Source organism: Drosophila arizonae, chromosome X (genome assembly GCF_054131065.1).
Source record: "Drosophila arizonae isolate 15081-1271.41 chromosome X, UAZ_ARI_1.0, whole genome shotgun sequence".
Classification (NCBI taxonomy): Eukaryota; Metazoa; Arthropoda; class Insecta; order Diptera; family Drosophilidae; genus Drosophila; species Drosophila arizonae.
This window is the reverse complement of record NC_142927.1, coordinates 4,199,396-4,212,419: the sequence shown is the minus strand read 5'-3', so window position 1 is coordinate 4,212,419 and position 13,024 is coordinate 4,199,396. Positions and strand designations below refer to the sequence as shown.

At 42.2% G+C, this 13,024-nt stretch overlaps 4 protein-coding genes across 4 annotated transcripts; 1 reads left to right on the top strand and 3 right to left on the bottom strand.

Moving 5' to 3' along the window:
• The first annotated feature begins 82 nt into the window (after positions 1–82).
• Positions 83–2,268, top strand: Arp6 (Actin-related protein 6). Its single transcript, XM_018015975.2, has one exon. It carries the CDS (start codon positions 181–183, stop codon positions 1,378–1,380), a length of 1,200 nt encoding a protein of 399 aa, XP_017871464.1. The 5' UTR covers positions 83–180; the 3' UTR covers positions 1,381–2,268.
• MagR (Iron-sulfur cluster assembly 1 homolog MagR) lies at positions 2,269–3,320 on the bottom strand. Its single transcript, XM_018015984.2, has 5 exons — positions 3,059–3,320; positions 2,909–2,962; positions 2,765–2,840; positions 2,628–2,702; positions 2,269–2,565 (listed from the first exon to the last, which is right to left on the bottom strand). Exons 1-5 carry the CDS (start codon positions 3,140–3,142, stop codon positions 2,462–2,464), a joined length of 393 nt encoding a protein of 130 aa, XP_017871473.1. The 5' UTR covers positions 3,143–3,320; the 3' UTR covers positions 2,269–2,461.
• A 455-nt stretch (positions 3,321–3,775) lies between these two features.
• On the bottom strand, positions 3,776–6,171 carry LOC108619404 (endoribonuclease Arlr). The gene is made up of 4 exons (XM_018015972.2): positions 5,919–6,171; positions 4,687–5,848; positions 4,184–4,613; positions 3,776–4,118 (listed from the first exon to the last, which is right to left on the bottom strand). The coding sequence occupies exons 1-4, from the start codon at positions 5,983–5,985 to the stop codon at positions 3,885–3,887; spliced, it is 1,893 nt and encodes a 630-aa protein (XP_017871461.1). The 5' UTR covers positions 5,986–6,171; the 3' UTR covers positions 3,776–3,884.
• Positions 6,172–9,210: 3,039 nt separating this feature from the next.
• v (Tryptophan 2,3-dioxygenase vermilion) lies at positions 9,211–11,916 on the bottom strand. The gene is made up of 6 exons (XM_018017041.2): positions 11,759–11,916; positions 11,523–11,683; positions 11,289–11,422; positions 9,675–10,284; positions 9,487–9,580; positions 9,211–9,420 (listed from the first exon to the last, which is right to left on the bottom strand). The coding sequence occupies exons 1-6, from the start codon at positions 11,782–11,784 to the stop codon at positions 9,303–9,305; spliced, it is 1,143 nt and encodes a 380-aa protein (XP_017872530.1). The 5' UTR covers positions 11,785–11,916; the 3' UTR covers positions 9,211–9,302.
• Positions 11,917–13,024: the final 1,108 nt, after the last annotated feature.

The window sequence follows — 13,024 nt, the reverse complement described above, 5'->3', positions numbered from 1 at the left end:
TACTTGTCTCAGGTCCCCTAACATAGCCGCTTGTATTAACATTATGCTCATTTTCGCGTTAACAGTGCTTTTGTCACTTTGCGCAGCTGTTATCTCAGTTTTGCGTTGTTATTTTTGGTGCGTTCGCGTTTGCATTGTTGACATTGGCAAAAATAGGAAAAATTAAAAAAAAAAATTGCCATGGCCGGCATGGCTGTGATTGTCTTGGATAATGGCGCGTATACAGCCAAGGTGGGACTCGCCACACAGGACGAGCCCCAGGTGGTGCCCAATTGCATCATGAAGGCGAAGAGCGAAAGGCGTCGGGCATTTGTGGGAAACCAAATCGACGAATGCCGCGACACCTCAGCCCTATTCTACATCCTGGCCTTCCAGCGTGGCTACCTTCTTAATTGGGACACTCAGAAGACCGTGTGGGACTACATCTTCAGCAAGGAGGGCATTGGCTGTACCCTGGAAAATCGTAACATTGTCATCACCGAACCCCAAATGAATTTCCAGAGCGTCCAGGAGGCAATGCTCGAGATGCTCTTCGAGGAGTATCGCGTGGCCGGGATGTACAAGACAACTGCCGCGGACTTGGCTGCGTTTAACTATGTAACAGATAGCGAGGAGCGGACCACAATGCAATCGCTGAACTGCATCATCATTGATGTTGGCTACAGCTTTACGCACATTGTGCCCTTTGTGCTGGGCCGACGTGTCCTGGAGGCGATCCGGCGCATTGATGTCGGCGGCAAAGCGCTAACGAATCATCTCAAGGAGCTCATCTCGTATCGTCATCTGAATGTTATGGATGAGAGCCATGTGGTGAACCAAATCAAGGAGGATGTTTGCTTTGTTGCCGAGGACTTTAAGGACGCGATGAGCGTACATCATTGTGAGAAGCGTCGCAAAGAGATCGCCGTAGAATATGTCCTGCCCGATTTTACGACTGTGAAACGCGGCTACATCCGTGTGCCGGGACATCCCCGTCCCGACGAGGATCAACAGCAAATGGTGCCACTGTGCAATGAACGCTTTACTGTGCCAGAGCTGCTCTTCAATCCCTCGGATATTGGCATTCCACAAGTGGGCATACCAGAGGCTGTGGCCGATGCCCTCCGTTCCTGTCCCTGGCAGGCGCATCGCGAACTTTTACTCAACATTCTCATTGTGGGCGGCAGTGCACAGTTTCCCGGTTTCCTGCCACGCCTCAAACGCGATTTGCGGGCCCTTGTTCCGGACGACCTGGAGGTCTCGCTCATTTGCCCAGAGGATCCAGTGCGATATGCTTGGCATGGCGGACGCGAAGTGGCCACCAGTCCAAATTTCGATGAATTCATCTATACGCGAGATGATTACGAAGAGTTTGGCATTCATGGACTGCAGCACCGTTAAGCATTAAGGCTAACCAAGCACTCACCCACCCACATCTCCCATTGATTAGGTTTATAGCAATTAATTGTACAGCTCAATATGTGTCTCTCATTCATCGGCATGCGTGTGTGCCATGAAATTATTGTATTATTCACACAAATCCATCGTGCTTATTATACAAACATACATACATACATATATAACTCAAAAAAGTTTTTTATTTGTCAAGCGCTTCCCAAAATTCCGTTGCACTCTCAACAAGCGATGACAGCTGACTGCCATAAAGTCTAGTGTGATCGAGTGAGGTGGACGATGCTCGCCCAATGTACCGTTCTTTTTTGTTTTGCTTACTCTCGCTGCTCTCGCAAAAGAATGCGTGTGTATGTACATCTGTATGTGTATATACGAATGCATAAGCAGCAGGACTTGAATTTGTGTGCGAAAAGTATTTCAGCACTGCTCAAGAGTTTGCCACGCTCATTTCATTGTGGATCATGGTATTTTTAGAAAGGGTAACAAGATGTTACTTTCAACTTTACGGTTGGTACAGCTGCATGCATGCTCACGCACACACTCTGGCAGCCGCTTACACGTGTATTAGCATTAGTGTGGCTGTGTGCGTCTGGTTGCATAGCGCAAGAAAATAAACAAAATTCCATTACAATCAATGCCTAGACAGAAAGAGATAGAGAGATATACTTATCAGCTACTTAGTTAAGGTCATTAATATTAACAATTTCATTTCATCTGTTTGTTTTTGTTTATTGTATTTTTTTTTTTTTTTTATAATTTTATATTTGAGCTACATACTTGCTATGTACATACGAATATGTTGTTTTACGCTAAAAACAATGTTCGTTTTTAATGATTACAACTAAATTTCGTAGCTACAGAAAACAAACTTAAACATATTTTGCAACAGTTTCTCGCTGGCTCATCAAGCTGCAACATTATTTGAGTGTTGCAGCTTAAGTATATTGCAGACGATTGATAATTGAAATAACAACAAGCTCTAAACTCTACATAAACTTAGATAATTTAGGTTTTTTTGCGAGGCGGGTTGCGATTCCGTAGTTAGAGAAGGAAATGAGTGCAAAACGCTTTACATGCTAAACGATTCACCGCAGCCACACGTGCCCTTTATATTTGGATTGTTGAAGACGAATTCGCTGGATAGCTTCGATTCGACAAAGTCCATTTCTGTGCCTGTAACAGAAAAGCATTTTTATTATATCTATTAGATTGATTATATAATGTTTCTGATTTACCCAGCAATGAGAGTTGAGCCTTCTTATCAATAAACACCTTCACGCCATCCTGCACAACCTCCTCGTCCAATTTATCTGTGGGAAAAATCAATTCGAGTAAGTCACATGTCAAGTATAGAACATGATTTATGGACTACCTTTGGTGCTGGCATAGTCTAGGGTATATGACAGTCCATTGCAGCCGCGCTGCCGCACGCCAACCTTGAGGCCGATCTGTCCAGGCAAATGGAAATGGAAAACATATTGATATTGTTTCTAGATAAATCGACCCAATGACTTACCACATCTGGCTTGTTCTGCAGCAGCGATTTGATGCGATTCACTGCAGCGGGCGTCTGTTAAAGTGGACATCACCACAACAACAAAAACAAATATTGATCAATTCTATTCCGACTGTTATTTCATCAGTTTTGTATTTTATCAGCACTTACCAGCGTTAATGCGGCACGAGTTGGTATTAGCTTGCGTCCCTTAACTGCGCGAACCGTTGCCGTTGCCACAACACGTGTTGCCATTTTTGTTCTAGATTTATATAATTTGTTTTTTTTTTTTTTTTTGCTTACAATTTCAACAATTTCTGTGCTTTACGAAAAGTGTTAACAAACTTGGAAATTATGATTTTGTTAGTGCTGTCAAACACCTAGGAACTATCGATAACAAACAGCTGTTCACAATCGATAAGAATTTAGTACTTCCAGTATGTTGTAAATGGCGTTTTTTTGCTTACAATTTCAACAATTTCTGTGCTTTACGAAAAGTGTTAATAAACTTGGAAATTATGATTTTGTCAGTGCTGTCAAACGCCTAGGAACTATCGCCAACAAACAGCTGTTCACAATCGATAATAATTTAGTACTTCCAGTATGTTGTAAATGGCACTCTTAGTATTTTATTTAAATGTGCGGGCAATATATACAATATGCCAACTGAAGTACGCTTACAAATGTAAAGATTATTAAATCTGGATTTATAATGTTTGTTATTGAATCGACAAAATTAAAACCAAATTTTTACATAATGTCTTAATTTTGCTAGCAAAGATACTACATTTCTTTGCCATTGCCAGCTATCGATTATTTTTACAGCTATCGGCAACCTAAGCACATTTCAAATTTATAAAACTAAGCTCAATCGAGAAAAAGCGCAAATTTATATGTATTTATCTTTATTATACAGAGAAGGAAAAAAAAAGATTAACATAAGATTGCAGTAGAAAGTGAGACAAAAAAGATGCTATTGCGAGCTGCGGTGCTTGGCTCAAATCTCAGGATAGGCACTGCCAATGAGGCTCTTGCCCCTGTAGCGCCACGAATAGGTGACAATACCAAACTTGCTGTTGCCCAAAGACACGGGACAGGTGCGATCCGGACGCAACTGGAAGCAGACCGTGTACAGAGCCAGCTCCAGCTCCGGCGAGGTGCCAACGAACATGGTGTCCACAGGCTTATTTAGGCCCTGGTGTGTGAAGCGAACTTTCAGAACTTTGCCCTTCTGCAAAGTGAAGACAAAGAAATAGCAAAAGTCCTGTCAGCGGCATAGAAAATGTTGTTCCTTACCGTGCCGATGTCCTGCTCCTTCATGTAACCCTTGTAGTCGAAGCGACCGGCCTGCTCCTCCTCGTTGACATAGACCCAATTGTGGAAGCCGATGATGGTGCCGTTCTTTACCTCATGGACGAACACATGCTCGAATCCGGAACTGCCAATCTTGCCCTGACCCCGTGAATATTGTGTGAACCACAGCTCCTTGACCAGATCACGATGCGTTTTCGGATCGGGTGTCACTAAACCCTTCTGCTGCAGGAACAACATCGCTGCTCTCATAACACTGGTGGCCATGACTGCATCGAGGAACTCGTTCTCCTCCTTGCGCTCGTTTGCGGTCACATGCTCGTTGACCAGGGTATCCTGCTCATAGTTGTTGAACAGCAGCCGCATCTTGGCTATGGTCAGTGGCTCCAGGGCTTTGGCATTGACGCTCAAAAGACTGTCCAAAGAAAGGTCAAGGAAATTTGTGGAGCTTTCTGGAATGATTTCAGCTGAGCTGAGCTTCTACTTACGGCTGTGGCGCCTCATCGCCGCTATCAATGGAGCGCGTGCGTCCCTGCAAATTGACTGTGATCTGGCTCAGCTGACTGTTCGACTCCTTGTTGTAGAGCTGTTCGGTTAGTTGACGTATCTCATCGTCGGTTGCCACTGAGTTGCCCGAGGATTGGAAGCCCGGGCGCACGGTAGTTGTCGCGCCAGGTGTGTGCGGCACAAAGGAGACACCCGATGAGCCATGAGTAGAGGTGCCGCCAGCTGTGGTGGTGGTGCTGCTGCCACTGCCAGCTGGTGTTGTGGGCGTAACTCCAGGAGCTGGCTTGACAGCCGGCACAGCTGGATGCACTGGCGTGGGCAACGGCACCTGCCAGGCTGAAGGCGAGGTTGGCGTGCCGGGAGTTGGTGAACCTGGTGAACCTGGTGTGCGTGGCGTGGGCAACGCTGGAAAATCTTCCTTAATCGACGGACGCCGCGGCGCAGGCAAACTGGGGAACTCATCCCGATGCTGCTGGCCGGGCCTCACGGTGGTCGTCGTCGAGCCGCCAAAGCGCAAATCAATGTTGCCTGGCTGCACATTGGTGAGTGCTCGGGGCGTGGTTGTTGTTGTGGTTGTCGTAGTGGTGCTGCTGGTTAGCGGCGCCAGACCAAAGCCGGGATGCGGCGCCGGACCTCCACCGGCAGCGGCGCCACCGCCCGAATAGCTCAAATCAAAGCCGCTGGGCTGCGGCTTCTGTGGACGATATGGCGCAAAGCCCGGCGGCAAATTGGGAGCTGTCGAGGCACCTGCACCACCCAAACGGCCAGCTGGCAAGCTAGCCGGCGTTGTGCCACCCACATGATGCTGCTGCTGGTGTCCATTGGCATTGGCTGCGGGCCACTGTGGTCCGTGAGCGGACGGAGCACCGATGGGCGATGAGCTGGGCGTGTCGGGCCGTGGACCCAGCGGCATTAGCGGTGCATGCGAGATGACCAATGGCGGTGGCTTCTGGGCTGGCGTTACGGCCGCAGCAGATCTAGCGGTGCTCGTTGCGGGCCTCACTGTGGTCGTTGTCGTGGTCGTTTCACTGTTGCTGCTGCCGCCGCCAAAGAACTTCTTGAAGCCGCCAAACCAGCCGGACTTCTTGGTCGTCACCTCCACATCGGGCTCTGGAGTTATCTCGATCTCGCTCTTATAGCCAGCTGTGGATGGGACAAAGGCAGGTAAGTTCGCTATTAATGGCCCGCCTCTGGAGCCTCGGCGTTTACCTACCTGCAATTTGGCTCTGGCTGGCAATCACAGCGCAAACAAACAGCGCGCTCAATGCCAGGTAACGCATTTTGTTGCTGTTTCTGCTCTTTTTTTATGTTTTTTTTTTGTTTTTGTATTTCTTTGTTATTATTTTTATATTTTCGTTTACTTGCTGTTTGAGTTTTTATCACCTTGCTCGAACACAACCAACTGGTCAGAGATTCAGCGCACGACTGAGACCTAACACCAGAGACACGACTTCCAGCGGCTCGACGCTGCGAAACACTTACACACGGCCATCCGCCTCATCTCGGCTGTGTGCTTTGTTGCTTTTATTTTTTCCTTTCCGAATACCCTGTTATTATAGTGTGCAATTGCAAAAGGGTGTATTGGCCACATGGTTTCGTTTGCCTCCTGCTCTAATATCCCTGTTGTTTGCATCTGCAGCTGTATGTCTGTATGTTCATCTGTATGTCTGAGAGAGAGAGAGAGATAGATAGAGATAGATAGAGAAGAAAAAAGAATGAAGTTGAGAGAGGCCTATTTGCTCACTGTGTCGATCTTACTATATCTCTCTCTCTCTTTCTTTGTCTTTCTGTCTATGTGTTCTCTCTCTATCAGTCCGTCCGTATGTCATTTTCATGCTCTTGTTCCCTCTCTATTTTTCTCTCTGTTTGCTTCCTTTTCTCTCTACCTGGCTACCTGTATGTCCTTCTGTCCTTTTTTTTATTTTGTCGCTATCTCACTTATCTCTCTATCTGTTTTCTCCGTTCAAGTATCTCTCTCTCTACTCCCCCTCTCTTCCCTCTCTCTATCCTCGCTCTCTCACTCCCTCTCTCTCTGCGCGCTCTCTCCCTCCATCTCTCTCTTTCTCTCTCTTGTTTTCCCCCTTTGTCACTCTCCTCATTCTCCTTTTCCTCTCAGCTTTGCTCTACCAACTCCCTCTATGAGTCAACCCTTCTGTATGATCTACGGGGACTCTGCTCATCTGTCTAGACCTTCATAGCGTATCTGCTAGTCAGGCACTCTCAACTGTTGCACTCTTACTTATATTTCTGTTTGTATTAATGAGCTGATGTAGCTGCCGGCGCACAGCATTTAGCGTGGGCTTAGGTTGACGATCGCAACTGCGCTACCTAAATTAATTTAGGGCATTTCAGTTCAACTTTCCTGTACATAGGTTAAGACTGTACCTATCCCAAGTCCCTGAAGCCAAAAGCCCTTCAGCCATGATAGATCAGCTGAAAGCTACAGTTTTTGCCACTATAAAGCAAAAACAATATATAGAGAAATATATATGTATATATATTTGCCAATAAGGCTATAAAGCTGATTAGCGCTCTGCTCTATTTAAATATCGAAAACAGGTTTCAAGACCACATCGAAACCTGTAACTCTGAACGAACTCTGAGCGCGATTTAAGCACTGCCAATTCGTATGAATTTATAGAAAATGGATTAAAATTGAATATGAACATGAATTGTTCATAATACTAAGAACTGTGATATTATAACAGAAATCCAGCCTGAATCACCATACTTGATAGAGCTGGGCTGTATTGTGCATGGAATAACCGATTCTAACCGTTTCAATCTGTTAATATTTTTGACCGATTGCATTTTCATAAATAACCGATTCGGAGGGTTGTCATGTGATTCAAAAATACCCGATACGATCTTAAAAAATAACCGTTGCGAACCGATAATAACCGATTCGAACATTTTTCATATATGTAAATTATGTTTTTACTGCCAAAAAATTGACAGATGTGAGGTAGTGCAGCTATTATTATAACCGTTTCATGCCATTTGAGCTGCAGTGCATTGTGCAGTCGTTGTACTTGAACCTTTTTCGCTGTCTAAATTCATTTAAACTTGCGAGAGTTAAGAGGGTTGAGGGTTGTAGATTTTTTTTTTTTTTTTGAGAATGTGCCGCAATTATGTTATATGCAGAGCTTAATAGTGCGCTTTAATTGCAAACGGGGGAAAAATGCTGAAAAGCGAATATAGAATTTGTACATTTGATTTGATTGGATTTGATTTGATTTGATGACTTACATAAAATGCTAATAAACAAAATTCTGTCTCTTAAAGCTTAGCTAACATTTTAATTCCCCCTCTCTCACTCTCTCTCTCGCTATCTCTTTTGCACAATCGAGCCGTGCTCTTGGGGCATCGGGGCAAGTCGTGGGGGTAAGCGAACGACCCCAATTCCGTTTCGACTCGTCACAATTATAAATTGCACTCTCGATGTTTCTTCACGATTCAAAAAGCGAGGTATATTGATTAGGGAAAGCTTATCCCGATATCATTGATTATGAATGTCTTGAGGTTTGTGCGAAAATGAATTTAATAAAAATCTATTAATAGTAGACCTAAAGATAGAAAGCGTTCTATATCTGTATCTACCCATAGAGTACCCACGTATCCCTTCATATTACTCCCGCCATGGGTGTCCCCTAGTCGTGCTCATCCCATGAGATCACTTTTACTTCAATCTGTTTAAATGTTGTTTGCTTTGAGCTATTTCTAACAAATAACAAAAACTGAAAACTTGAAACTGTGGAACGCTTATCAATTTCAAATGGAAAAAAGGCCATTGGAAAAGGTTAAGCATTCATTATATGTATATTCTATATATATACATATACATATATATTAAAACATCTATATGGACACTCTCATTGTGTACACATCCGTTGGATAAGGTAATTGGATAGATAATGCCTGAGTGAATTTGAATAGTTTTGTATTTGGAAAGTATTCTCTATACACATTCCTTTCTCCTTCTTCTACTTTTCCTTTTCTTCAGCACTGTTTTATTCTCTTATTGGCTCGTCTCTTTGTTTGCCCCTTTCTTCTTGGCTTTCTTTTTCACTTTCCTTTGGGGTTTGCTTTACTTTTGCCTATTCGTTCGTCTCCTTCTATAATACTAATTTCCCACTTTCTCTTCCTACTCTGTCTTCCTCAGCCACTTTCTCCTTCTACTGCTTCTCTTTTGCCTCCTCATTGTCTTTTCTTTCTGCCTTTCTCATTCTCTTCTGCTGGTTCTCATATTTTACTCTTCTTTTACTCTTGGTGTTATCACGTCTTTCCACTTCTCTGAATTTTTCGTAAGTCTTAGAACCAGCTTGAAGAGGTTTTTAAATGTTGCATACATTTAGACTTGTATTTATTATCATATCTGATCTTATATGGTTGAATGCATGCATACATACTATATATATGTTTCCCACTCGGGAGCTTTACACCAGGAAAAAAATCTTATTCAAATACCCATTAATTTCCAAATGAATACCAAACAACATTTGGAATGTATTGTAATTTCTAAAAATTATTATTAGAAGGATCTTTCGCAGAATCAGTTTAGAAAAAAAAAAAAAAAAAAATCTGGAAGTGAAGCTTGTCAAACGCTTTTATGGATTAGCTTTCTGCGTATTGTCTCGTCCAAAGGGGGAATTGCTTCACGTGGTATTAGGAACGTAGACAAGTTGAACAGATCCAGGAATACTTTGTATCGATCGCTGAAAGTGAAACAAACAGACGATCAATGATCGAAGATCAGGTAACAGCCACCTGTGTTCACCCACCTGAGTGTGGAGCGTAGATATTGATAGCCGGATGAGCCGCCAGTGCCCAGCTGTTGGGATCCGATCATGCGTTGCACCATGATCACATGATTGTCTAGGCAAGAAAAGTAAAAGTGAAATGCGATCAACACAGAGAGAAAGAGACAGAGAATGAGAGTGTGAGTGCGAGTGAGCTGGCTTTCACTTACAGCGCCATTTCGTGATCAGCGAGTCAATGTCCATGAGCAGGGTCAACAGCTGATGGGGCTGGCTGAAGCGTGGCTCGTCCCTATAGAACGTGATCATGATGGCGCCCTGAAGCGCACGATGGCTAAAGCGACGATCACCGCGTTTCACCAGCGCATCGTGCACCGCCGGATCGAAAATGGAGCGATAGACCTCTCGTCTCTTCTCGATATCCATGAGGCGATAGTTTTTCGCCCGCTCCACCGGCTCCAGCATTGCGCTCTGCACTTGGGCGGCCAGAAACTGATCGACACTTTGCTGGAACTTGGCCCAAAAGTTGAAGCCATCCTCCTCCAGGCCCGGCGTCCGTTCCAGCCAACGCTGCACCAGCGTCAACAGCGACGGTGAATCCTCCGAGTCGCGTATGGCATGCAATGCCTTCTCATCCTTCCCGAACACATCCGTATATTTCTGATTATACTTCACACGCTGCTCGGTCAGCACGCCCAGCTTGTTCTCGATCAGCCGAAACTGCAGCGACTGAAAGCCAGAGGCGGGCGCCAAATACTTGCGAAAGTCCATGAAATCCAAAGGCGTCATTGTCTCCAATATGGGCACCTGATCGACCAGCAGCTGCCAGAAATCGAAACAGAGAATTGTAATGTAAATCGGTAACATCATAAGATCTGTGCGAAGCCAAATGGCAGTTGGAATTCATGGAAAGTGCTATAAGATGTATGAAAACAGTAATATATGGACAATATCATAAGAAAACCTATATATACAGCCAGAAAGTAGAAAATCATTATAGATCTATAAGAGTACTAAAGATTGTTAAGAAATACTAAAGCCGGAACAGAACATTTGTGCGAATTGTAATTTTATTTAAGAGGATTTTTATGCATTTTTTGGATCCCTATCTATATCCCTACTATAAGGGAAATATCATAAGATAGTAGGAGTAATTGTGGCTAGAAGGAAAAAGTTTGCTCTGATGATCTGCAAATATCAAATTTAAAAAAATGAAGTAGATTTATGTGAATTATAATATTCAAATTTTGAAAGCTGAAGAATTCAGATGGACCAATATGTTGGCTCCATATCGATATAGATCTATCTAGCTTGCCTTAAGATCGAAGCACAATATCTCAAGATCAATCATTCCAAAATCAATCTGATTACCAAGATTTAAGACTCTTTGATAAATGTGTAATTTAAGCAGCCGTTTGAGATGCCGCAGATGGCTACAGAAAATATTGCGATACATTTAGGGCTGCTACCTGATAGGTGTACAATTTGTAATATAGGGATAGCTGGCTGTTAATTATTTAATTAAAACGATATGATTACGTTTAACATCCCTATTGTATTCAAGAAGAGATTTGTTGCAAAGCTAAAGTGAAGCTCATTTTTGTATATGTATAAGATTTAATGCATGCATTCATCAATATAATAATTGAAAGATTGTTGTTAAGGATATATAATTAAGAACTGAATTAAGTTATGTACAAGATCTATGTGGAGATCGTATGTACTTAAGATTTGATCAACACTTCATGTATGGAAACAGCTTGAAATGATCAGTGATAGATCATCTCATGTATTGTATATCACTATATAAAGCTATGATCGCTTACCTTAAGTATGAGGACGACGCGATTTAGGCGTTTGACAATTTCCAGTGTTTTGGTCTCATCGATGACCTCGGCGTCGAGCATATCACGTATGGAATCGAACTCGAAAATGATTTGCTTAAACCACAGCTCATAGGCTGAAACAAGGCGCAAAGATAGAGAAACAAATAGTTTGCCAGAGTGAGAGAGGTATATATGGAGAGTGTGTGTGTGAGAGAGAGAGAGAGTTGTATTCACCCTGATGCGTTATAATGAAAAGATGTTCATCGTGCACCGGCCTCTTATCCTCCATGGAGAGCATGCACTGTGCGTCCAGCAGCTTGTCCAGCATCAGATATTCCCCATAGATCTTGCCCACCTCATTGGACAGCGGAATGGCGCCATCGTCGTGCTCGTTGCTGTGATTGAGCTCAGAGTGTGTGTGAGTGATGCTTGCTTCTAGTTGCCTATTCAACAACAATTTTGATGCTCACCCGTTGCTGGCATAGGGGCAGCTCATGATTGGACTACAAGTGGATCGATGCGACTCGCTGTACGTCGAGCGACAGACTAAATCGCCATCCAAATCAAATATATATATATCTACCCGATGTCCGTCTTAATCAACAAACAACAAGTTGGCAGTTCCAGCCCAGCGCACAGCTGCCAACTCTAGCTTGGCGTTGAGGCCTGATAGCCCTCATAAATACCCTGTAAATTGGGATTCGTATGTGAACACATTCATGATTTACATATTTACATTTGTTTTCGTTTATTGCACATAAATGAAACATGAAATATTACATTGATGACTATTATATATGAGTATGTATATTTTGTATACTTCATATAAATATAATACTAATCGATTATTATCGATACACCCTCATAAAAATGGTTACTATCTAAATTAAAGTATATATGTAATACATAACTTATCAATTGATCGAATGCATGTTCAAATCGATAATAATCGATCAATGTTGAGCCACAAAAATCGCATTATCGACTGAAGTTAAAAATGATATATAGGTTAACATATAATAGTGAGATATAAAAAGTCGATAGCTACTGACAAAATATTGAAATCGATAACATTTGCATAATGATAATAGCAAACAATATCTGCCTGCAAATAAGGAATCTAATAAAAATTAATCGAATGAATGTAAAATAAATTATACATTGTGTATCAAACTATAATAAATCGATGCATATAGAAATATAAAAAAAATCGATAAATCAAGGGATATAACAAATCGATAAACAGAACAGAAAACAGAAAAATGGTCAACTAAGCATTTGAACGATGTAGAGCAGAGCTAGAGGAAGTTCAGCTACAGGATAATTGTAGGTCGCATACACCTCTCTATCCTTATCTGGCGCTCTGCGGCTTATCAATGAAGGGTTCGAAGAAGCTAAAACTAAATTAAACTTTCTCATACTCTCCCATATTGAATACGTCAATGTACAAAATGAAAACAACAATATGGTTTTGTTTTGTTGTTTTTTTTTTTTTTTAATATAATTTTGTTTGTGTTTAAAATTTATTTTTGAGTCCTTGGCTCAGTCATATTTTTAAATTTCTTCTCTTTTTCTCTTGTGTTCGTGTTATATAGTTTAATGTAATACTATTCATATATATATATGTGTGTGTATATATGAAAACATACATATATATATATTTGTTTACATATATATATATATTTATGTATATATTCATATATACATAAATATATACATATATGCATATTTCTATA

Bases quoted from the DNA above. Each gene is read 5' to 3' on its own strand.
- MagR (XM_018015984.2), bottom strand. From the start codon at position 3,142: ATGGCAACACGTGTTGTGGCAACGGCAACGGTTCGCGCAGTTAAGGGA. The intron at 2,703-2,764 runs GTAGTCCATAAA...TTTTTCCCACAG, and splicing joins AGACTATGCCAGCACCAAAG to ATAAATTGGACGAGGAGGTT. The intron at 2,566-2,627 runs GTAAATCAGAAA...TTTCTGTTACAG, and splicing joins GGCTCAACTCTCATTGCTGG to GCACAGAAATGGACTTTGTC.
- Arp6 (XM_018015975.2), top strand. From the start codon at position 181: ATGGCCGGCATGGCTGTGATTGTCTTGGATAATGGCGCGTATACAGCC.
- LOC108619404 (XM_018015972.2), bottom strand. From the start codon at position 5,985: ATGCGTTACCTGGCATTGAGCGCGCTGTTTGTTTGCGCTGTGATTGCC. The intron at 5,849-5,918 runs GTAGGTAAACGC...TCCCATCCACAG, and splicing joins CAGCCAGAGCCAAATTGCAG to CTGGCTATAAGAGCGAGATC. The intron at 4,614-4,686 runs GTAAGTAGAAGC...TTCTTTGGACAG, and splicing joins GGCGATGAGGCGCCACAGCC to TCTTTTGAGCGTCAATGCCA.
- v (XM_018017041.2), bottom strand. From the start codon at position 11,784: ATGAGCTGCCCCTATGCCAGCAACGG. The intron at 11,684-11,758 runs GTGAGCATCAAA...GCTCAATCACAG, and splicing joins TGCCCCTATGCCAGCAACGG to CAACGAGCACGACGATGGCG. The intron at 9,421-9,486 runs GTGGGTGAACAC...TTTCACTTTCAG, and splicing joins TATCTACGCTCCACACTCAG to CGATCGATACAAAGTATTCC.